Raw genomic sequence first — 23,494 nt, 5'->3', positions numbered from 1 at the left:
CAACCTCTGGGGCTCAAGTAATCCTCCCATCACCTCAGCCTCCTCAGTAGCTGGGACTACAGGTGTGCACCAGCTTGCCTAGCTAATTATTTTATTTTTTAAATTCTTGGTTTCCCAGAGTGTTGGGATTACAGATGTGAGCCATGGCAACCAGCCAGTATTTGCTGAATAAATCAATGCTGTTGAGAAAATTGGGCAAAGCATACTGTTGTTTAAAAAGAAAATTATGGCTGTAGGATATAGGTAATTAGGTGAATCTTTTAAATCCTGTTTTAAAAAGTCCTATTTTTATTTTGTCCTATTTTAGAAAAGAATCTCAGCCAGGCGTGATGGCTCACGCCTGTAATCCCAGCACTTTGGGAGGCTGAGGCAGGCGGATCACCTGAGGTTGGGAGTTTGAGACCAGCCTGACCAACTTGGAGAAACCCTGTCTCTACTAAAAATAGAAAATTAGCCGGGCGTGGTGGCACATGTCTGTAATCCCAGCTACTCTGGAGGCTGAGGCAGGAGAATCGCTTGAACCTGAGAGGTGGATGCTGTGGTGAGCCGAGATGGCGCCACTGCACTACTCCAGCCTGGGTACCAAGAGTGAAACTTCCTCTCTAAAAAAAAAAAAAAAAAAAAAAAAAGAAAGAAAACAATTTCAGTGGGGTTAAGCCCTACCAATGGAGTTACAAAATGAGGTAACTACCATCTCTCACCTTTTTTTTTTTTTTGGAGACAGAGTCTCACTTTGTTGCCTAGGCTAGAGTGCAGTGGCATGATTTTGGCTCGTTGTAGTCTCAACCTCCTGGGCTAAAGTGATCCTCTCACCTCAGCCTCCTCAGTAGCTGGGACTACAGGTGTGCGCCACCATGCTTGGCTAATTTTTTTTGTATTTTTTGTAAGAGATAAGGTTTTGCCATGTTGCCCAAGCTGGTCTCGAACTCCTGGGCTCAAGTGATCTGCCCCCTCAAGCCTCCCAAAGTGCTGGGATTACAGGTGTGAACCTCTGTGCCTGGCTGCCTTTTTTGTTCTTTTTAAAATTGTAGGCCTTAATTTCATTTTGTTCCTATTCAGTGCTTAGCACAGTGCCTAGCATGTTGAAAATGTTCAATAAATGATACTACGTTTGTTTTACTTAAACTCTTTGCCTCTCATTTTCATTGTCATAGAAAATAAGGATTAAATGAGTTAATATACGTAACGCACTTGGTATAGAATCTAGCATGTAGTTAGTGCTACATAAGTGTTAACCATTATTCTCTGACACATGAACACCTTTTTGTTTTTTTCTGTGAAGCTTTCTCTGATTCTGCTACTTTGAATTGGTAATTTGCCTTTCTGTATTCTGCTTGTATTTTATTTATTTGTTACTAGTTTTAGAGACAGAGTATTGTTGTGTTGCTCAGGCTGAAGTGCAGGGGCATTATGATATCTCACTGCAGCCTTGAACTTCTGGGCTCAAGAGATCCTTCTGCTTCATCCTCCAGAGTAGCTAGGACTGCAGACATGTGCCACTATGCCCAGCTAATTTTTACATTTTTGTAGAGATGTGGTCTCACTATATTGCCCAGGCGGGGAACCCCACCTCCGATATTCAACGTGGGTTCTTTTCTATTTCCCTAAGTGTTGGCTGGTCTGAGAAATAAAGGGAAAGAGTACAAAAGAGAGAAATTTTAAAGCTGAGTGTCCGGGGGAGGCATCACATGTTGGCAGGTTCCGTGATGCTCCCTGAGCCGTAAAACCAGCAAGTTTTTATTAGCGATTTTCAAAAGGGGAGGAGTGTACGAATAGGGTGTGGGTCACAGAGATCACATACTTCACAAGGTAATAAAATATCACAAGCAAATGGAGGCAGGGCAAGATCACAGGACCACAGGAAATTAAAATTGCTAATGAAGTTTTGGCATGCATTGTCATTGATAACATCTTATCAGGAGACAGGGTTTGATACCAGACAACCAGTCTGACCAAAATTTATTAGGCGGGAATTTCCTTGTCCTAGTAAGCCTGGGAATGCTACAGGAGACCGGGGCTTATTTCATCCCTTTGTCTACGATCTTACAAGACAGCCATCCCCAAAGCGGCCATTTTAGAGGCCTCCCCTCAGGGACGCATTCTTTTTCTCAGGGATGTTCCTTGCTGAGAAAAAGAATTCAGCGGTATTTCTCCTATCTGCTTTTGAAAGAAGAGAAATATGGCTCTTTTCCGCCCGGCTCACTGGCAGTCAGAGTTTAAAGTTATCTCCTTTGTTCCCTGAACATTGCTGTTACCCTGTTCTTTTTTCAAGGTGCTCAGATTTCATATTGTTCAAACACACATGCTATACAAACAATTTGTGCAGTTAATACGATCGTCACAGGGTCCCAAGGTGACATACATCCTCCTCGGCTTACGAAGATGATGGGATTAAGAGATTAAAGACAGGCATAGGAAATAACAAGGGTATTGATTGGGGAAGTGATAAGTGTCCTTGAAATCTTCACTATTTATGTTCAGAGATTGCAGTAAAGACAGGCGTAAGAAATTATAAAAGTATTACTTTGGGGAACTAACAAATGTCCATGAAATCTTCATAATTATGTTCTTCTGCCATGGCTTCAGCCGGTCCCTCCCTTTGGGGTCCCTGACTTCCTGCAACAATGTTGCTCAGGCTAAAATGCAGGGGCATTATGATAGCTCACTGCAGCCTTGAACTTCTGGGCTCAAGAGATCCTTCTGCTTTATTCTCCAGAGTAGCTAGGACTGCAGACATGTGCCACTGTGCCCAGCTAATTTTTACATTTTTGTAGAGACGTCATCTCACTGTATTGCCCAGGCTGGTCTCAAACTACTGACTTCAAGTGATTCCCTTGCTTTGGCCTCCCAAATTGCTGATATTACAGGCACGAGCACCATACCCATCCCTCTGCTTGTATTTTATATCACATCTTTTATATTAAATAACATAGATTTGTTTGTTTGTTTTTTTGAGATGGAGATTCTCGCTTTGTCGCCCAGGCTGGAGTGCAGTGGTGCGATCTTGGCTCACTGCAAGCTCCGCCTCCCGGGTTCACGCCATTCTCCTGCCTCAGCCTTCCGAGTAGTTGGGACTACAGGCGCCCGCCACCACGCCCGGCTAATTTTTTGTATTTTTAGTAGAGATGGGGTTTCACCATGATAGCAAGGATGGTCTCAATCTCCTGACCTCGTGATCCGCCCGCCTTGGCCTCCCAAAGTGCTGGGATTACAGGCGCGAGCCACTGTGCCCAGCCTTGTTTGTTTCTCCACCAAATATGATTCTTGATAGCTGGGGACTGTCTTATTTATTTTGGTGGTCTCAATGCATAGTCATTGCTTGCCACCTATCATTAGTTCTCCCATTTGAGCTAGGTCTTAAGGAATGAGGAGGGTGGTGTGATTGGAGCACGAGGGGCAGGGGAGTACATCAGTGGGAAGTGAAATTTGACAAATACACTGACACCACCAGATTGACGAGATTGTAAATAGTTGAATGCCAGATTAAAGGATTTGAATTTATTTTATATGCAGTAGGAAGGGATTTTTGATTACTCACCTTAGTTCCGTATTTTAGGAAAGTAATTATGAGTGCAGAGTAGAGCATGTATTGGAAAGAGGAAAAGAGATTGGAAACAAGAAGAATATGTAAGAAACTCTGGCTCTTGACGTGTATATGATAAGGCTCTTTAGTTGAGAATCTTTCAGTATGTAACCTTTTACTATCATGTAACCTTTTAAGCCTTATCACAAAAAGGCTTCAGGGCTTCCTTGGTAACTTCGTTTTGACTTTGTTAAAAGAAGAACTTTAGACAAAATGAATTTTGTCTGAAGACAGAATTTGTGTGTTAAAGGATTAATGAATGAGGCAGCACCCAAAACTCGAAGAAATTCAGGGAGCTCTGTTTTAATAGTGTAAGCAGCAGACCTTTGCAGGCTGAATATGGAAGCAAAGTAAAGAAATTACTTGATTGGACTGGGCATGGTGGCTTACACCTGTAATCCCAGCATTTTGGGAAGCTGAGGTAGGCGGATCACTTGAGCTCAGGAGTTCAAGACCAGCCTGGGCAACATGGTTAAACTCCATCTCTAATGCAAAAATTGGCCAGGCATGGTGGCACATGCCAGTAGTCCCAGCTACTTGGGAGGATGAGGTGGGAGGATTGCTTGAGCCTGGGAGGTTGAGGCTGCAGTGAGCTGTAATTGTGCCACTGCACTCCAGCCTGGGCAACAGAGCAAGACCCTGTCTGAAAAGAAAAATAAAATTACTTGATTGTCATAGCTACTTGTTTGTCTTATTTGGGTACAATCTGGCAGAAAGTTGCTCGTTAGAGAATAGTTGTTGATTTCTGATTAAAATTAAGTTGTGACATCCTATGGATTGGGAGGAAATATTTGCAAGCCATACATGTGATAAGGGGTTAAAATTCAGAATATAAAAGGAACTCAAATAACTGTATAGAAAGAATACAAATAATCCAATTAAAAAATGGGCAAGGAACCTGTATAGATATTTCTCAAAAGAAGACATACAAATAGCCAACAGATATATGAAAAGATGCTCAACATTACTAATCATCAGGGAAATGCAAATTAAAACCACAATGAGATGTCACCCCAATACGTGTCAGAATGACTGTTATCAAACAGATGAAAGATAAGTGTAGGTGACGATGTGGAGAAAGGGGAAACTTTGTACACTGTTAATGGCAATGTAAATTAGTACAGCCATTATGGAAAACAATGGAGGTTCCTCAAAAACCTAAAAATAGAATTACCATATGATCCAGCAATCCAACTTCTGGGTATTTACCTAAAAGATTGGAAATCAATATGTTGAAGAGATATCTGCATTCCCATGTTCATTGCAGTATTAATCACGATAGCCAAGACATGGAATCAACCTAACGTCCTTTGACAGATGAATGGATAAAGAAATATGTGGTATACATACTCTGTGGAGTACTATTCAGCCTTAAAAATGAAAGAAACTTTGTCATTTGTGACAACATGGGTGGGTTGGAGAACTTGAAGCAAAATGAGATAAGCCAAGTACAGGCAGATAAACACCGTATGTGCTTACTTATATATTTAATCTAAAACTGTTGAACTAAAAGAAACAGAGTAGAACAGTGGTTACCAGGGGTAGGGGGAGGGCATGGGGGAAGGGGGAGATGAAAGTCAAATGGGAGGAATTTTTTTCTTTGAGGTATGTTGCACAGTATGGGGAATATAGTGACTAATAATGTACACTTTATACTTGCTAAGAGTAAATTTCAACAGTTTTCACTATAAAAAATAAATATTTGAGGTGATGGATATGTTAATTAGATTGATTTAATTATTCCATATTGTATTCATAAATCATTACTTTGTACCCCATAAATATGAAACTATAGTCAGTTGATAATTTAAAAATAAAAAGCAAAGATTAAGTTTTGTTTTACTATTTACATTGGGCTTCAGTTTGCTTACATAGGAACCCATCTTAGCCTAATGGCCTTCCAATTAAAGATTGCTTACACTTTCTTTTTTTGAGACAAGAATCCCACTCTGTTGCCCAGACTGGAATGCAGTGGCGCAATCTTGGCTCACTGCAATCTCTTCCTCCTGGGTTCAAGCAATTATCCTGACTTAGCCTCTTAATTTGGGACTTCAGGTGCCCGCCACCATGCCTGGCTAATTTTGTATTTTTAGTAGAGATGGGGTTTCACCATATTGGTCAGGCTGGTCTCGAACTCCAGACCTCAGGTGAGCCACCCGCCTTCGTCTCCCAAAGTGCTGAGATTACAGGCGTGAGCCACCACACCCAGCCAAGATTGCTTATACTTTTAAAAAAATATTATATATATTGTTTTTAGCAAAACAAAGGGTAAAATTTAATATTAAAAAGGCACAAACACATTTTGTATATATTGTGAAAATACCATCTATTTTCTCCAAAAGCATATAAATTGATGCGAGTATCATAAACCTGTTTGTTTTTTTCCTGTACTAAGTATGTTCAACATTTAATGTGTATTATGTGCAGGGAGGTAATGTGGGACCAAATTTTCTAGTTGGGAAAGGAGATGAGTACTGGCTTTAGTACAGTAAGTTTCCATGCTTGTGTAGCACAACTGGAGATGCCTTCATGTAACAGACATATGAAGAGGTTGAAAGAGTAGGCTGGAGATTGGAAGCTGTCCAAGTAAAATTGAAGCCTAAGATTTGATGAGTTTGTGTATCTGATGAAGAATAGTGTATGAGTTGTAATTGGAAGCACAATGAAATGTTTTTGTCTTTGGCTTTAGTGACATGGGATGCTTGATCACTAGTGTCTGATGCACCAGAGTAGCATGAAAATTGAAGTCTTTGGGTTCAGTGAGGAAGTGGTCATTGGAGACTTGATACTACAATGATTGAGTGGTTTGGCAGAGTAAAGTTGAATTGGAAAGGCATTAAGATGAGTTGATAAGGAAGTGAAGCACTGTATAGTTAAAAAATTTCTGTGAAGAATAAGAAAGCTGGAAGAACACAAGAAACTGTAGGATTAGTGGTGGTTTTTCCAGTTACAGTGTGTGTACATGTGTGGGTGAACCATTTATAAAGAGAAGGAGGCTCAGTACAATTAAGTAAAACAAGAAAATGAAATTGAAATATACTATTTTAGAAAGGTAAAATGAACTGAAAAAACCCCTGAAATCCAATAAAGCTAATTTTCATCATATAAATTTGACATACAGAATAAAAATTTTAGTACTGTAGTTGTCTTAGGAAGAGTTAAAATTCTTTGACATGGTAGCCACAGGATTACAAAATCTTTGAGTTTGTAATATATGCTTAGAGTGAATTCAAGGTTTTATTTTAGTTTTTTGAGACAGGATCTTGCTCTGTTGCCCAGCCTGGATTGCAGTGGTGTGATCATGGCTCACTGCAGCCTCGAACTCCTGGGTTCAGGCAATACTCCTGCCTCAGCCTTTTGAGTAGCTGGGCCTACAGGTGCATGCCACTACACCCGGCTAATTTTTAAATTTTTTATAGAGACAGGGTGCTGTTCCGTTGCTCTGGCTGGTCTCTAGTTCCTAGCCTGAAGTGATCCTCCCTTCACAGCATCCCAAAGTACTATGATTACAGGTGTGAGCCACTACACTGGCCAAATTCGAGATTTTAGAAATCCATAAAAATAGATTGCTAAAAGCTGAATAAATTACTAGAGAATGCAGTCAGTATTTTTCCTGAAAAAAGATAGGCATAACAGGAACATTTGATAGGTAAGTTTTAACGTGATATGATGAAAGAGAATTTTAAAGCACATTTATCATCTAATTGCCTGGAAAGAAAGAACCAGAGATGGTAAATTACAAATATGATGCTTACATTGATATTCACAACTACCCAGGATGTAAGGATATGTACTTACTCATTGAGAGAGTATTTTCTGAATTTGTAATTTAAAAACAAGATGTATCTATGGAAAAGAGAAATCTAATATAATGAAATGTTGACTGGAAAATGTTTGAAAAATATCTAATAGACCAAATATGGTTCTGGCATGATTGTAATCATTAGGAGTCTTGAAGAGATACTGAACCCATGATACTCTGAATATGTGATACTCTGAATATGTGAATATGTGATATATTTGAAATAATATTTATTAAGTATATCAGTCATTGTATAATGTTTTACATATATTATAAGTAAATAGGCACTTTAAAGATATATAATAATATACATTTCAGGTACTTGATTAGAAAATTAAAAATTTTGCCATTTAAGATGAATACATATTAATAGACAATGGTCAAACTTTTAAAGTCAGTCATAATGAAATGAGTCATGTTCATGCTTTTAAATATTCAGAGTTGACATCATCATAATCTGTTTCCCTAAATGATAACTTTACATATGGAGATAGTGGCATCTAGATGCTTACAGTTCTTGTGAATGTATTGTTTGGGAGTGAGGAAAAGTATTATAATAGTATAGGAGTACAAAGACCAACTTCTAAAAATTTAAAAGTTGAGATTTAAAAGGAAATTTTAGTTTCTTTTCTAAATGTAGGGTTCACACACTTCTCTTGAATTTCTAAAACTGAACACCTCCCTAATATTTCTACTCTGAGGAGTGAGAATCTGAGTTTTGTGTTACATGTAATTAGGGCAGAAGGAGAGAAAATGTTTTGAAAGTGAGATCCAAGGGCTGTAAAGAGAGACTTGAGCTTTGCTAAGAAAACGAAAATACATAAGTAATTTGGCACCAGAGTTCTGTTTCTTCCTAGCTTGGAGGCTGCAAACCCCAGCTTCTCATAATGGAATTTAACTTCTCCATTTCAGTCAGGTTTCTCCCCATCCTAATGAAAATGAATATCCCTTCCCTGGGCTGTTAGAACACAATCTCCCTGTAAGTGATGATGGTATACCACATGTATATTCACAAATCTTCTAGTTTAACTTCTAATGGAAAACCTAGAAAGATGTGTAAATGGGGATCCCAAAGTAATCCCTCCCTCTTGGTATTTTGTAAGCTAGTTATTAAGTGGTATTGACTTTAGGGAGTCACATACTTCTTTGGACTTTGTAAAATGAAAAACTAGATCTCTGCGTTGACTAACATGATTCTGAGCATGTCAATCTTAGATAGGCTTATTATATTTGTGGCAATATATACACATCTGTCAAAATTAACTCAAAATCTTTATGTAACCAGTTACTATTTCATTATACACATGAAATTAATCATTAGTCTGGTTTAATCATTAATCTTGTTTACTTTCTGAAAAAACAAGCAGGGTAGTAAGAAAAGTTAAGTTCATATGGGTTTTTAAAAACATGTCATAGAAGAATCCTGTGCTCCAAAGTCAGAGCAACCTGGATTTCAGCCATGTTAGATGCATAACTGAGTGCAAGTTATAATGGAAACAAGCTAGAGGAATTATCCAAAAAATGAGGACATATGGCTCCGTATGTAAAGTGCCTAGCACATCCTTATGAGATATTCATTAATAAATTTATCGCCCTTTCTGTTTTACAGGACAAGAGAAATGCCTTCTGGAAAACTAATATTTAAAATGTTGGAAGATATTTAAAGTAGTTATGTAGCTGAGTAAATTACTAAGATATTAAACAGGAAAACATGAAAAGGACATGTAGGACAGTTTTATGTGAAAAACTTCTGTACTAATTATTAATCATGACTGGGTTTAAGGAGCTTTTAGTAAGTATCATATTACATTTAGTTTTATACTGAAGTTTTTATGGTGAAAGATTCTAGAGCGATTATATGTCCTATTGAGAAATAAATAACCTATAATCAGGAATAACCTGAATAGTTTGAATCAAAGTTAATTCTATGTGAGTTAATAATTTGTTTCCTAGTTGAGTAGCAGCATACACCCAATTGATACTCTTCTTTAGGTGACAAGATAAAGAAAAAAAAAGTTACGTACAAATAATCAGGTAATGCCACTTCTTAAAAAAATACAATCTATGCATGTAACAAAATGGCACTTGTAGGCCATAAATTTATACAAATAAAAAAATTATAGGCTGGGCATGGTGGCTCACACCTGTAATCCTAGCACTTTGGGAGGCTGAGGTGGGTAGATCACCTGAGGTTAGAAGTTCGAGACCAGCTTGGCCAACATAGTGAAACCCTATCTCTACTAAAAATATAATTAGTTGGGTGTGGTGGCACGTGCCTGTAATCCCAGCTACCCGGGAGGCTGAGGCAGGAGAATCCCTTGAACCTGGGAGGTGGAGGCTGCAGTGAGCCGAGATTGGCACCACTGCACTCCAGCCTAGGCAACAGAGCGATACTTGGTCTCAAAAAACAAAACAAAATTATAATTCCAGGAGGTGCCTGTTCTTGGCTTCTGCCAGAGGTTACACTGTCCAGCCTGTGGGATGGCCAGACTGCAGGCTGCAAAGAAAAAAAAAAATACACACACACACACACACATTGAGAGAGTGACACAGAGAGAGAGAGAGAAAGAATTCCAAAAGCTGTTTTAAAAACTAAATTTTCCTTATATATGCCATTAATTTGTATTATCAGAAAGCCCAACTTTTTCAGTTTTGGTATAAGATTAATACAAAGTGAGTGACAGACCACATGATTAGTGATCACGATTTGTATAATGTAATTTATGCTTTTTACCTTCCATATAGTAAAATGCCTTTATTTAAAAAAGAAGAGGTACAGTACATTATACTTCCAAGGAAATTTTTATATTTTAAAAAAGCCAATTTTTGGCTTAAAACTGAAAGGGTTTCATTTAATACCTGAATAACAAGGAAATTCACAATTAAGGCTGAAATACTGTTCATATTATTGTGTATTTCTAGTCACGTTATTTTAAGCTTGTATATTTTAAACCATGGTTACAGAATTGTATATGAATATATTGAAGGCATAACTTTATATTTATTGGACTTTTGGTTTAATTCTTTAGAACTTCAACATAGTATTGGGATATGAAACAGGATTATTGTTACTCTGATAAAAACAAGACTGAACTGAGTCCTTCACTGTATTTTTCTAAGTAACTCACTTCTAATGAGTAAGTGTTCAATAGCATAAAGTTAGGAAATCTTTATGTTATTAAAATTTGAATTTTTCTTTCACTGTATCCCATTCTTTTGAATATATGTGTTTTAGGACAAAAATACAAGTTTAGATAATATCCTGACTACATTAAAAATAAGATCTTTAAGTAAACATATTTCCAAATCATATTGCCATCGTGCACTGAAGATAATTCTCCGAAGACTAAAAGCTCTGCTTGTTTAGAAAAGTCAATGATTAGTTCTTTATATGCAATTGAGGTTCTGTTTCCCTTCTAAACGTTCCTTTACCAATTTTTCCAAAGCGAAAAGATGCTCATCTGCTTCTTCTGGCACAAGGTTCCTAATAGAATTTGCAAGTTCAAAAAGATATTCTGTATTTCTTCCACTTGGACCAGCTGCATTAAAAATTTGTTCAGCAATGTCTTCCAGAGGTGCAGGACCAAGATAATCAGGATTATCACATGTTCCAATATATAGCAATACACTGAATGGTTTTGTTGTGGGATCTTTTGGATAAAAAATGACTGTTGTGGTTCTGTAGCCTCCTTTCTCTCTGAAGTCAAGGTATGCTTTTACTTCTTCTTCCTTTCCTACTGGCAATCTGTAAGCAACACCCCATACACATCCCTGTTGAAAAATGAAAAGAATACACTAGTATTTATAAGGCTAATTAAAATAAATGAAGATAGGTTGTGATCTAAGAAGTATCTCATATATTCTTTTCTGTTTGTTTTTGAGATGAAGTCTTGTCTGTTGCCCAGGCTGCGGTGTAGTGGCATGATCTTGGCTCACTGCAACCTCCGCCTCCCAGGTTCAAGCAATTCTCCTGCCTCAGCCTCCCCAGTGACTGGGATTACAGGAATGCACCACCATGCCCAGCTAATTTTTGTATTTTTAGTAGAGAAGGGGTTTTGTCATGTTGGCCAGGCTGGGCTCGAACTCCTGACCTCAAGTGATCTGCCTGCCTCGGCCTCCCAATGTGCTGAGATTACAGGCGTCAGCCACTATGCCTGGCCATATCTTGTATATTCCTAAAAGTGGGCCGGGAGGGCTCACGCCTGTAATACCAGCACTTTGGGGGCCTAGGCGGGTGGATCCCGAGGTCAAGAGTGCAAGACCAGCTTGGCCAAGATGGTGAAATCCCGTCTTTACTAAAAATACAAAAATTAGGCATGGTGGCAGGCACTTGTAATCCCAGCTACTCGGGAGGCTGAAGCAGGAGGATGGCTTGAACCCCGTGGCAGAGGTGGCAGTGAGCTGAGATCGCGCCACAGAACTCCAGCCTGGGTGATGGAGTGAGACTGTCTCAAAAAACAAACAAACAAAAAAAAGTCAATACAGTTTTTCTTCACTTAAAGTACACAGAAGAACATACTAAACAATAAAGGAAATAAGCACTTTAAAATCTCCATTGTGAGTAATTTCTTTGTATCATAGGCACAGCAAGATATTTTATCTTAAAATTTTTTAAAATTTGGTCTTTTTTAAAAAATAATGGGACTGAAATGAAAAATACGAGGCTTTCACTTGGTTGTTAAAAAATTCTACAAACAAAGTGCCATTTGTTTATTAACTAATTAGGAGTTATTAGTTACTAATTTGAAGGTCTTTTTTATAAATGCTTTTCATAGTATAAATTATGAAAGCATTTCCTATTCCACACCATTGTTTATATTCCATTACTAACTGCTTGATTTTTGTTCATTAAAGTTCTTTCCAAAGTTAAACATTTAATTTCACAATATAAAATTCTGAATCTGTACTCTAATAAAATGATTGAAAATATTTAAGAAACTGAGGTTGTTGGTTAAATAAAACTTTCTGGTGCTCCAAACCAGTTTTAAAATCACAGGTGCTACTGGGGTCTACTGGAGGGTGGAGGATGGGAGGAGGGAGAAGTTCTAGAAAAATAACTAATCGATACTAGGCTTAATGTTTATACCTGGGTGATTAAATCATCTGTACAATAAACCCCCATGACACATGTTTACGAATGTAAAAAACCTGCACATCCTGTACATGTACTCCTGAACTTAAAAAAACAAAAACACAAAACACAACACACAAGTGCTATTGATACAATTAAGTAATAAAGAAAATAATTCCTCACTTAGATTTCTGCTGAAAATGAGACTCGTAGCAAAAGTGAAGCGAGCTTTTGAGGGTTCCATTTAATTATTGGTGGTGGTCTGGCTGTCGGGGGGATATTTCCATTAATGTCAAAGGGGACCACAAAATTCTTAGTTAATACACTTGTTTTTTAAAAAAACCCACGACCAGGTGCGGTGGCTCACGCCTGTAATCCCAGCACTTTGGGAGGATGAAGCGGGCGAATCACGAGGTCAGGAGATTGAGAGCATCCTGGCTAACACGGTGAAACCCCGTCTCTACTAAAAATACAAAAAATTAGCCGGGGTGGTGGCGGGCGCCTGTAGTCCCAGCTACTCGGGAGGCTGAGGCAGGAGAATGGCGTGAACCCCGGAGGCGGAGCTTGCAGTGAGCCGAGATGGCGCCACTGCACTCCAGCCTGGGCGACAGAGAGCGAGACTCCATCTCAAAAAACAACAACAACAACAAAAAAAAACCCACAAAAATGAAAACTACATGCCATTTGTTTGTACATTGTTGTCTACCTTGCACTCTGCATTCTAACTTTCCTTACTGGCCTCATTTTTCACAAACACGAAAAAACCCACAAATACAGAGAAGAATTCTAAACTTAGGGTAGTTCAAATTGTCTGTAATGATTGTTAATCAAATTGAAACTGAGAAACATGTCAACATTTTATAAAATTAAAATTACACAAAAAGAATATTTATACCATACCGCAGGATCTTCAACAAGAGTCACAACTCTTCCAGGCTGTTTTGAAAAAGGTAAACAAATTTTTTTTCTTAATTAATAAAGTTCATTAAGTAGCTGAGTATTAGCAACATTTTTGACATAGAATATTTGAACTATATTTGCTTATAAGAAGCACTATTTCTTAAGCATAGTTATTTTTTATGATAAAGCTAAAGTGAATTAAGAGAACCTACCTCATCTAGAGACTGTGTTGGCCTTATTTCTAAAAGATTTCCATCAATTTATACATATTAGGTATATTATATTCACTTTACATGGATATATTGGAAAACATACCAGTAACTAAAGGTCATCTAAAATGAAAGGCAAATGGAAGCAGTAATTATAAATATTCTGGTTTTTCCCTTAGGAAAAAAGAAGGTTATAGATTTATTTGTTTATTTATTGAGACGTAGTTTTGCTCAACAAGCCCAAGCTGGAGTGCAATGGTGCAATCTCGGCTCACTGCAACCTCCAACTCCTGGGTTTAAGCGATTCTCTCACATCAGCCTCCCGAGCAGCTGGGATTACACGTGCCTGCCACCATGTCCAGCTAATTTTTGTATTTTTAGTAGAGAGGGGGGTTTCACCATGTTGGCCAGGCTGGTATGGAACTCCTGACCTTAGGTAATCCACCCGCCTTGGCCTCCCAAAGTGCTTGGATTACAGGCATGAGCCACTGCGCACGGCCTATAGTTTTATTAGGGGAAAAAAAATATATGACATAAAGGGTGTTTTCCTATATATAGGGAAGTGACTTTCAAACTTTTAGTGTAGATCAAAATGACCTAGAGGGCTTGAGAAACACATTGTTAGGCCACACATCCAGAGTTTCTGATTCTGTAGGTCTGGAGCTGTCTAAGAATTTGCATTTGTAACAACTTCTCGCTGATTTCAGAAATTGTTTTGGGGCTCATACTTTAAGAACCACTGCTACTAGGGGATATTAAGAGTTTTTAAGTGCGAGAGATTGAGTGATTTACACTTCTGAGTTATGAAGGGTTCTTACCTTTCTGTATATGGTAATGGTGCTTCAAGGTAGGCATTCCTTTTACATTCATAAATGAACTTTACTTTGCCCTACTGAAAGGTCAGTATTAGAACTGGCCTATTCGTTTAGTTCTTATATGGAACAATCACTTGTGTTCTAGGCAATTTTATTTTCCCATTTTGGTTTTAACACAGGTCAGTTAACAATATTATGGAAACCTTCACTTTTTACTATTCAGCTTGAGGTTGAAATGATATATTATGAAGCCAAAACAAGTTTTATTTGTTTTCCCATTTCAAAGACTGATAAAACAGTCTTTGTTTATAAATGGAAAGCCTTAGAGAAAGTTCAGACTTGGAATGTTCCGTAATTTAAGGCACAAAGGTGACACATATCAGTGCCTGCAAGTTTTTTTTTTTTTTTAAATAAAAGTCATCCATAGAGTACCAAAGGCTGTATGTGTACTGATACCTTAACATCATTCGTGGGAATGTTGAGTCATAAGCCACAATTTTACCTACTTGTGTGGCCAGTGTCTGGCACATAGTGAGCCTAAATCATACAGGCATTTGTGTCATCTTTGTTGCTATTTCCTTCTAGTCTTTATCTGTTCATATAGATAATTCATAATCATGGAACACATGGGATTTTGGATTATGATTTCTCATTTAATTTTCCTTGTTAGTCTTCTCATACATTTTAATAGTTGCATAATATTGTGTCATTGATGAACTATAAACATTCCTGTGTTCTTGGACATTTAGATTTCTGACTTGTTTTCTTTTTAAGATAATGCTATAATGAGGATACATATATTGGTGAAGGTCAAGTAGATATTACCATATTATTTTCAATTTCAAAGTTAATTAGAAGTTATTTATGAATACGTACTGTGTGCTATGGAGAAGAGGAACTCTTGATTCTTGGTTCCAGTAGCTTATATTGTCATTCTAGAATGCAAACTAACATATGAAATAAATAGAGCTTATGGACTAAGTATGGTATTAAGTGCAGTTAGAATTCTGAGTCTTAGGTGATCAGAAAGACACCTTTTTTTTTAGCTCCTCTTTTTTTTTTGAGACAGAGTTTCACTCTTGTTGCTCAGGCTGGAGTGCAGTGGTGCAATCTCGGCTCACCGCAACCTCTGCCTCTCAGGTACAAGCAATTCTCCTGCCTCAGCCTCCAGAGTAGCTGGGATACCGGCATGCACCACCACGCCCAGCTAATTTTGTATTTTTAGTAGAGACGGGGTTTCTCCATGTTGGTCAGGCTGGTCTTGAACTCCTGACCTCAGGGGATCCACCCGCCTCGGCCTCCTAAAGTGCTGGGATTATAGGCGGGAACCACTGCGCCCAGCCCAGCTCCTTTCTCCTTTTAAAAAATCACGGACTGTTGTGTTGACTAGGCAATTTCTGATCATCAGTCTGTTCTGACAGCATACATATCTCAATGTGTTATGTAATACACTGTACGTTTTGGTCAAGACTAGAGTACTAAAGTATGTTGTTATAACCACACACATAAATATTTAATACTTGGCCATTATAATTGGAGGCTGGGCTAAAGGTTTTCTCTTCAGAATGGCAATTTTAAATATTTGTATTAAAACTGAGAACTCTCAAACTCCTGGCCTCAAGCAGTTCTCCTGGCTCAAACTTCCAAAGTGTTGAGATCACAGGCATAGCCACTGGGCCCAGCCAAAACTGACAACTCAGAAGCCATTTTATTTAGCTTAATTCTTTAATGTCTTGAATATTGTTTTAGAACATTTTTGGAGATACTTTGGCCATGACATTTCTGTTGATCTATAAATGTGCATTTACCTTAAGCCATTTGCCTCTTTTCAGGTCATTGTGTCCAATGTCCCAATAGGCCAGTATAGTCTACTTAAAAGCTAAGTTCTTAAGTGATCAATTGTAGTTGAGATAGAATGGTTTCTAACTCAGCTTCTTTTCGTGATTTTAATCCCGCGACTCTTTTATGAGCAGGTGCAAACTACTTTAGAGCCTTGATCTTTTCCCATTTCCATTGACCAATTTCCAAATTATTAGTTACCTCAATCTTAGTTTTCTTTATGGGTTAGTTGTTTTGTAGCCAGTACAAAGCTGATTTGCATAAGCAGTGAGCTGCTGCTAATTCTCTATACATATATTAATGCCTTTGTATGACAGACTGAAAAGTGGATCAAATAACTTACATTTCACATTATAATTATGAGAACCATCAAGAAAGTAACATTAAAATAATGCTGGATATAGTAATGAGCTTGGTACTGTGTTACTCATATAACCAGAACTTCATTTAACTTCGCTAGTACCTGAAAACCAAAGTGAGTTCCTCGATAACTAGAGAAAATTTCGGAAACTCGTTCTGTAATCCTAGGTGTCAGAAAATAAAACACTTGAAAGATGTAAAGAAATCCTAGAAGTAACATGCACGTTTAATCGCAAACCCATGAAAGTCGGCTAGAACGCAGAAATGCCAACAAGTTTAATTGCTAAAAAGCTGAATTTGCAACTTGATTTTACTATTTCAACTATGTAATGACATGAAAATTCATCTTCCCGCCAGTGGGATTTTTTTTTCCCCTCTCCGCACTCAGCCTGGCGCGAGCTCGTGTGTCCGTGCCCGCGCTTCTCGCCGCCTCTAGAAACTAACCACCGGCATCTTAAGCAGCTTCGGAAGGAGTGCCCGGGCTGGGTTAGAGATGGCGGGCAGGTGGCACGGAAAATCTACAGAAATAAGTGTTGCCCCAAGCCATGTGCTTGGCCCCCATGAAGCGCTAAGGTGTGGTTCCCTAGGGTGTGAGTGCTGTGTGTGGAGTTGGGGAGCGGGGGTCCGGGGGCAGTAAGTGTGGGGAGCTGGCCGGCGCCTCACCTTGCCGGGGACCCCGCGGTGGTCCGTGCTGCCCTGCCAGAAGCGCCTGCTGTAGTTTGTGATGTATCCGACCAGCTTGTCCTGATAGGGGAAATCCACCTTCCAGATCAGGGACCCGTAACCAAAAACCCACATCTTTTCGCGGCTCCTCTGCCACGGCGACGGTGAACCCTAGTTGTCGCCGCGCCGCGGGAGACTGCAGCCTCCGGTAAGCGAGTAACCGGCTGCGCGGGGCGCAGGCGCGATGGCCACTTGGGGCGCAAAGCGCACTGGGAGTTTGGATCCAGAAAGGTTTTCCGAGTGAGTCTCAGTCAGCTTTATTTTATTTCCTTGATTAGGGAGTCAAGAGGCATTAACTTTCGGTGTAGTAAGCAACGGATTCTTTTGCAGCCTCTGTAAATCACCCTAACCTACCTTTAGTGCGCGTGTGCAGAAAACTACAACACCCACAATGCTTTTTGGAGCTATTTGGCTCTGAAATTGGAACTGGACTTATTTCTAACGGGGGCGAGGAAGGAGAAAAGGGCAGGAGTCGTCACTCGTGGTGTCGAGATACGGAGGCGGTGTACCAGCACCGCAGGCAGCACCTAGAAACACGTTTTGCTCTGCTTTGGAAATTAGATTTTTGCCTATGTAACAGCAGCAGGAGGAATGTAATCCATATTTGATTTTATGTCCTCAAAAGAATGTCTTTTGCCTTTCAAATAAAAGCGGGAAGTTTACAATAGAAGTTTACGCCTGTGAAAGAGTATGTGTCATTTCAATGGGAATTGTTTATATATTTAAATTTTACACAAATTTATTCATCTTTAGTATTATCAGTGACTTGTTCACAAAAGAGCAGGCAAATGTTCTTAACTTGGGGCCCCTGTAAAGGCTTTGGAAACGAGCTGGGGAACCTACCGAATTTGTGTACAAAATTTGGGGTGTATACTTTTCTGAGGGGAAACTACAGCTTTCATGAGTTTCTCCAAGGCGTCAGGGATCCTAAAATTTTTTGAAGATCTGCTCGTTAGAGCTCTTGCTGCAAAATATTGTTTAGGAAACTCGCTTGGACTATCATGGCTGTGTCTGTGTGTGAAAACAGAAGCCTTACCAAGTGATTGTTCTTTCTTGAAGATTTTTATACTGTGGTTTTGAATGCTAAAACACTCAGATTCAAGGGGTATTATTTCTTTTCTTATAAAGAAATCAGCAGGAAGCTACCAAACAAACAAAAAAACAAGTCTTTTCCTATTTTCTCTAAGTTGTAGTTTCAAATTGCCTGACATGTTTGCTAACCCTTCTTTTCTGAAAAATTTCGAATATACAGAAAACTTAGATAAAAAGAGTGTAATGACCAATACGTTTCATCTAGATCCGATAATTACCGTTTTTCACAGTTGCTTTACTTCCTTTTTACTCTATACTTTTAAATGGAAAACATTTGAAGTAAGTTGCATGTGTTACGACGTTTTACTGCCACATGCTCTACATGTATCTTATAAGAATAAGGACATTCATCCTAGAACAAGTTCCCTAAAAAAAAAGAATAAGGACATTCTCCTCATAACTGTAATGCCATTATCACATCTAAGAAAATTAACAATAGTTATGTAATCAAATATGTATTCCATATCCAAACTGCTTCGTAGAGTCACTAACAAGAAATTGTGTCTTCGAGAGAGTCACATGAGAGCTATACTGGACTCTGACTGGAGGGGAACTTGAAGTGAGCATTGGAGGGAGATGATGATGCGGGCAAGAACTCTGTTAAGAACTTTCTGGGCTATGTAGGAAGGTGGGGCTCGTCTCTTTATGGTGTTCTATGTTGGTTTCAATATGCTCAGTCAGTACGAGTATTTGGTCAAGCATAGAGAACCTGAGTGTTTAACCTCTTCTGGAAAGGAACAGCAGGTGCAGGAAGACTAGAATGACACCTATCTTTCACTGCTTTTCTGGACTTTTTGGGTTTAGTTGTTTCCTATAGAGGGCTATATATTGAGACTGAGCATTGCTGGTAGTGGAATGGTCATCTCTGCATAATGTAGTGTTCACTGGGGATAAAGTAGAGGTGCTCTCATCAATGGAGCACCAAAGAGTACATTGTGGTGGGGTATGAACAGGAGCAGAAGCCTGCTGCTCAAACATTTCCAGAGGAGGAAAGATAGAACACTTAAAAGTCCCTTCATGTTTTTAGTGGGAACATTCCAAAGAATTCTAATCTGCCAAACGGAGAAACTTCCTGGTTTAGGCACCAGCAGAGACTGTGGCGTGGTAGTCACTTTCTGTATTGTGGGCCCTTCTTTGGCAGTCATGTGAGAGATACTAGACAGGCCCACCGTGATCTGCTAACCTCTAGGAGTGAAGTGTTGTTTTATTGACTATAGTATTATCCTTCTACCTTGTTTTGTAGACTGGTCAAACAAATGGATTTTACAGAGGCTTATGCGGACACGTGCTCTACGGTTGGACTTGCTGCCAGGGAAGGCAATGTTAAAGTCTTAAGGAAACTGCTCAAAAAGGGCCGAAGTGTCGATGTTGCTGATAACAGGGGATGGATGCCAATTCATGAAGCAGCTTATCACAACTCTGTAGAATGTTTGCAGATGTTAATTAATGCAGGTAAAGTAAATTTAAGGTATGGAGGCTTCGCTTACAAGCTGGGTTAATAAAACATAAAAAAATTATAATACATAACTTATTAACAGCAGTGTTTGTTTCCCTTTCTATAGTCATAAAATAACTGCCTGAATTTATTTATTAAGGATAGTAAGATTACTTGCCTTGGATTCAATTCGTATGATATTCTAGTTGGACATTTTATATGCAAGTGCCTCTGTCTGGCCTCTTTTTATTGACCGAGCTAGGTGACATGGGAGAAGTAGTCTGCTGTTTGAATTTAAGCATTTGGTAGTTACTGGTCATGTTTATTCTTTCTTCCTTTACCAAACAGAAAGAGCAATCATACTGAAATTGAGGATGTGTTTTGATTGAATTAGTCTTTTTCTTTTTAAACACTTTTTAATACTTTTGGGAATCTTTACAACTACTTAGCATGAGACAAGATGCCTGCCTTCCTGATGCTTTTCCTTATCAAGGAAAACAGATGACAAATATCTAAACAAACAAGATAATTTAAAAAGGTAAAAGTGTCATGAAGAAAAGAAAACATAGTAGAGATAATAAAACAAATGGGATAGAGAATAATGGTGTGCTACTGCACATCTCTTTACATCTCTGCATTCAGTGACTTCATGCTTGCGGTCTATCATGGTAGGAGTATTTACAGCACAGAAATAAGCTAGTGCTACAAACCAGTGCTATAAACTGGGTTTTCTTCTTCCTGGACAGCTAGTTGTTAAACGTTAACCAGCATGCTACTGAGTGAAGAGGACTGACTAAAGGCGAGATTCTGACATTTAGTAGAGAGGGGGTAGGAAGAAAACAGATGGTGGATTGAGCATTGCTTTGTAATAGTCATTGTGCCACATGCTCAAGTTTGTCTTCTTTAATATTTATAAAAGTGGTGTTAGAGGCAGTATTCTCCTCATTGGTGAAAAGACCAAGGCTCAGAGAAGTTGACTTGTAAAAGGTTACATAATAAACTAGGGTATTTGATTTGAACCCATTTCTCTGACTCTAAAGCCCTTTTTTTCTCTCATAGCATGCTTCTAACATTTAATTGAATGAATTTATAGCATTCAGTTAAACTGAGGTTGACTATAATACTCTGCATTGTAACACTCAGAGAACCGTTTACATTTCATTGATCATGGAAATTCAGACCCTCTTCCCTTCATACTTATCATCACCAGGTATAGGTGCTTAAAATACAGACTTCTGGGTCCATAGCTCATCAGAACTACTAATTTGTTACCTCCTGGACAGGAAAGGAAATAATCTTTACATTGTTTTTAGTAGTGGTAGGTGGTTTTTTTTTTTTTTTTTTTTGTCTTAACAGGTAAGAGATGGTAAGGCTAAACTCCCTAAATCGTACTGCAGGAAATTTGTCATGATTGTTTTTAAAATCACATGTTCAAGTGTCTAGTGTCTATTATAGTTAATAGATATTATTCCTCTAATTTCAAATGCTTAAGATATGTTTTCAGAATCTGTTTGAAGTTAACTATAAAGCTTGAGTTCCCAGACTATTTGTAGTAACAAAGACGTGAGTTTGAATATCCTTTTCTAGGCAAAAAGCTCATTTCCAATATACTGTTACGTCTCTTCTTCATATCGGAATAGCATAGTTTATGTTACAGATTTTTTTCCTTTATCTGCTGAGTAAAGTTGGGCATGCTTTTGGCTAAAGGCATTTGAACTGGCTGTTAAATTCATCTCTACAGTTGTCCCTCTGTATCCACAGGGATTTGATTCCAAAATGTCCACGGACACCAAAATTCATGGATGCTCCTCAAGTTCTGCAGTCTGTCCTGAAGATAGAAAAATGTCTTATACGCAGATACAAAAAGTCTGCCGTTTGCATCTGGGGGTTCCACATCCCACAGATGCTATTATCTTCCATCCCAGTTGGTCGAATCTGCAGGTGCAAAACCCATGGATACAAAGGCCGACTGTATTTCCTTTTTTTCTGAGATGGAGTCTTGCTCTGTCGCCCAGGTGGGAGTGCAGTGGTGCGATCTCAGCTCACTGCCACCTCCACCTCCCAAGTTCAAGCAGTTCTCCTGCCTCAGCCTCCCAAGTAGCTGAGACTACAGGTGCACACCACCAATGCCTGGCTAACTGTCTCACTTTGTTGCCCAGGCTGGTCTCAAACTCTTGGCTCAAGTGATCCTCCTGCCTTAGCTTCCCAAAGTGCTGGGATTACAGGTGTGATGCACCACACCTGCTGTCTTTTGTTATATAATTTTCCTACCTCCCTGAGGTTTATCTAATATTAATGCACTGTCACAGATTCCTAAAAGATAATTAGTGCACCAAAATGAGAAGGTATGTAGGCCTACACAAATAGAATGGAAATACCTAAACTGGTTAGAAGAGTTTTGCTTCACTGTCTGTTCAATTTAGATTTGGAATCCATTCTGAGTACAATACGTGGTCTTCTGACTCAGATTGGAGAAGAGCATTCAAGTGTGGTGTAGATTACATAGATGTTTAATATGCATACATATTTTTGTATTTCTTATGTATCTCATCTTAGTTTTCTATTTAACATATTAGCACAGATAACAAATTTGCTTGTCTTCTTTCCTGTATTGGAGGTTGGGTGTAATGGGTATTGAAATTTTATGAAGCTTGTCATCCTGGAGGGCAGTAATGATCTTCACTGACAATTAATGTCATTCAATAATAAATCATTTGCTGACTAAAAGTCCCTTAAAATCTTATAATTATTAAGCATATAGCTAACAAATACTTTTATTTGCCTAATAAATGACCTAGCTTATAGTATTTTTTGTTAGTTCATGTTAAGTAAGAAAATATGCACTAATACTGGGCACAGTAACAGATGCTGAAGTTCCTTAGACAAATCATTGTAGCATAGTGATTAAGAGTTGTGGTCAGATGGACCTGGATTCTAGTGATTCTATCATTTTATTGGTGTGACTTTGGACAGGATTTTTAAACTCTAGGTGGTTTAGTTTTTTCATCTGTTAGATAGAAATATTCCATTGTTCCAGCTCAGGCCAGAAACTCTGGGCTACCATTCATTTCTTTCTTTTTCTCATATTTTTCATCTAGTCAGTCAGCAAATTTGTGTATGTGTATGTTAGGGAGAGACATCCTAGCAAAAGCAGGGGCCAATCAGATCACTTCTCACTACCATCAGTACATTTGTCAGAGCCACATCTCTTGTCTGGGTTGCTATAGTAGCATCTTAACAGATCTTCTCTACTTGCTGTTGCTCCTTCTCCATCCCATGACAGGCCATCCCCAATATATTAGAGGGATCATTTTAAAATACAACAGTCCAAGTCACTCTTCTGCTCTCTGAGTGAAAACACTTTTGTGTAGTATTTCATGGTAGAAATGTAGTGTAATTTATGTAACCATTCTCCTATTGATAGACATTTTGTTGGTTTCCTAAAGTTTTGCTGTTATAACTAGTGATTCAGTGAACATCCTTTTGTATATATCTTTGTGCACATGGTTGAGCATTTCTGTAGGATGGAGTTTTAGAAGTGCATTTACTGGTTTGATAAGTTAGAGTTTTCTGGAGAAATAGAACCAATAAAATATATATAGATAGACAAGAGGGGATTTACTATGGGAATTGGCTAATGTAATTATGGGAGCTGAGAAGTCCCA

General features: G+C 38.6%; 2 protein-coding genes across 16 annotated transcripts in view; one reads left to right on the top strand and one right to left on the bottom strand.

The window, feature by feature from the left end:
* Positions 1-23,494, top strand: part of LOC101015186 (ankyrin repeat and SOCS box protein 3) — a 196,253-nt gene that overhangs the window by 78,508 nt on the left and 94,251 nt on the right. For 5 of the 10 annotated variants that reach the window (XM_031655147.1, XM_017947524.3, XM_017947523.2 and 2 more), the window contains exon 2: positions 19,638-19,846. The exons of 1 other annotated variant lie outside the window; for it this stretch is intronic. In XM_031655147.1, the coding sequence (XP_031511007.1) occupies positions 19,651-19,846 (196 nt within the window). In that variant the 5' untranslated portion in view covers positions 19,638-19,650. Of the gene's footprint in view, positions 1-15,678; positions 17,153-17,525; positions 17,543-19,637; positions 19,863-23,494 lie in introns of those variants that run through there. 4 more of the 10 variants (XM_031655144.1, XM_031655145.1, XM_031655146.1 and 1 more) reach the window with 4 other exon arrangements.
* CHAC2 (ChaC cation transport regulator homolog 2) lies at positions 10,121-17,481 on the bottom strand. 6 transcript variants are annotated; one of them, XM_031655153.1, is made up of 4 exons: positions 17,243-17,356; positions 15,257-15,327; positions 13,352-13,392; positions 10,121-11,156 (listed from the first exon to the last, which is right to left on the bottom strand). In XM_031655153.1, exons 3-4 carry the CDS (start codon positions 13,352-13,354, stop codon positions 10,773-10,775), a joined length of 387 nt encoding a protein of 128 aa, XP_031511013.1. In that variant the 5' UTR covers positions 13,355-13,392; positions 15,257-15,327; positions 17,243-17,356; the 3' UTR covers positions 10,121-10,772. The 6 variants fall into 6 exon arrangements, with proteins under 6 accessions (XP_031511013.1, XP_031511015.1, XP_031511011.1 ...); XM_031655155.1 differs by having other exon boundaries at positions 15,257-15,315; XM_031655151.1 differs by lacking the exon at positions 15,257-15,327 and having other exon boundaries at positions 13,357-13,392; positions 17,243-17,480.

Source organism: Papio anubis, chromosome 14 (genome assembly GCF_008728515.1).
Source record: "Papio anubis isolate 15944 chromosome 14, Panubis1.0, whole genome shotgun sequence".
In the NCBI taxonomy this organism is placed as follows: domain Eukaryota; kingdom Metazoa; phylum Chordata; class Mammalia; order Primates; family Cercopithecidae; genus Papio; species Papio anubis.
Note: the sequence above shows the minus strand (reverse complement) of the source record. Positions and strands in the feature narration are given on the sequence as shown.

Bases quoted from the DNA above. Each gene is read 5' to 3' on its own strand.
- CHAC2 (XM_031655151.1), bottom strand. From the start codon at position 17,377: ATGTGGGTTTTTGGTTACGGGTCCCTGATCTGGAAGGTGGATTTCCCC. The intron at 13,393-17,242 runs GTGAGGCGCCGG...TTTTCAAAACAG, and splicing joins ACCGCGGGGTCCCCGGCAAG to CCTGGAAGAGTTGTGACTCT. The intron at 11,157-13,356 runs GTATGGTATAAA...ATTTTTCAACAG, and splicing joins CTCTTGTTGAAGATCCTGCG to GGATGTGTATGGGGTGTTGC.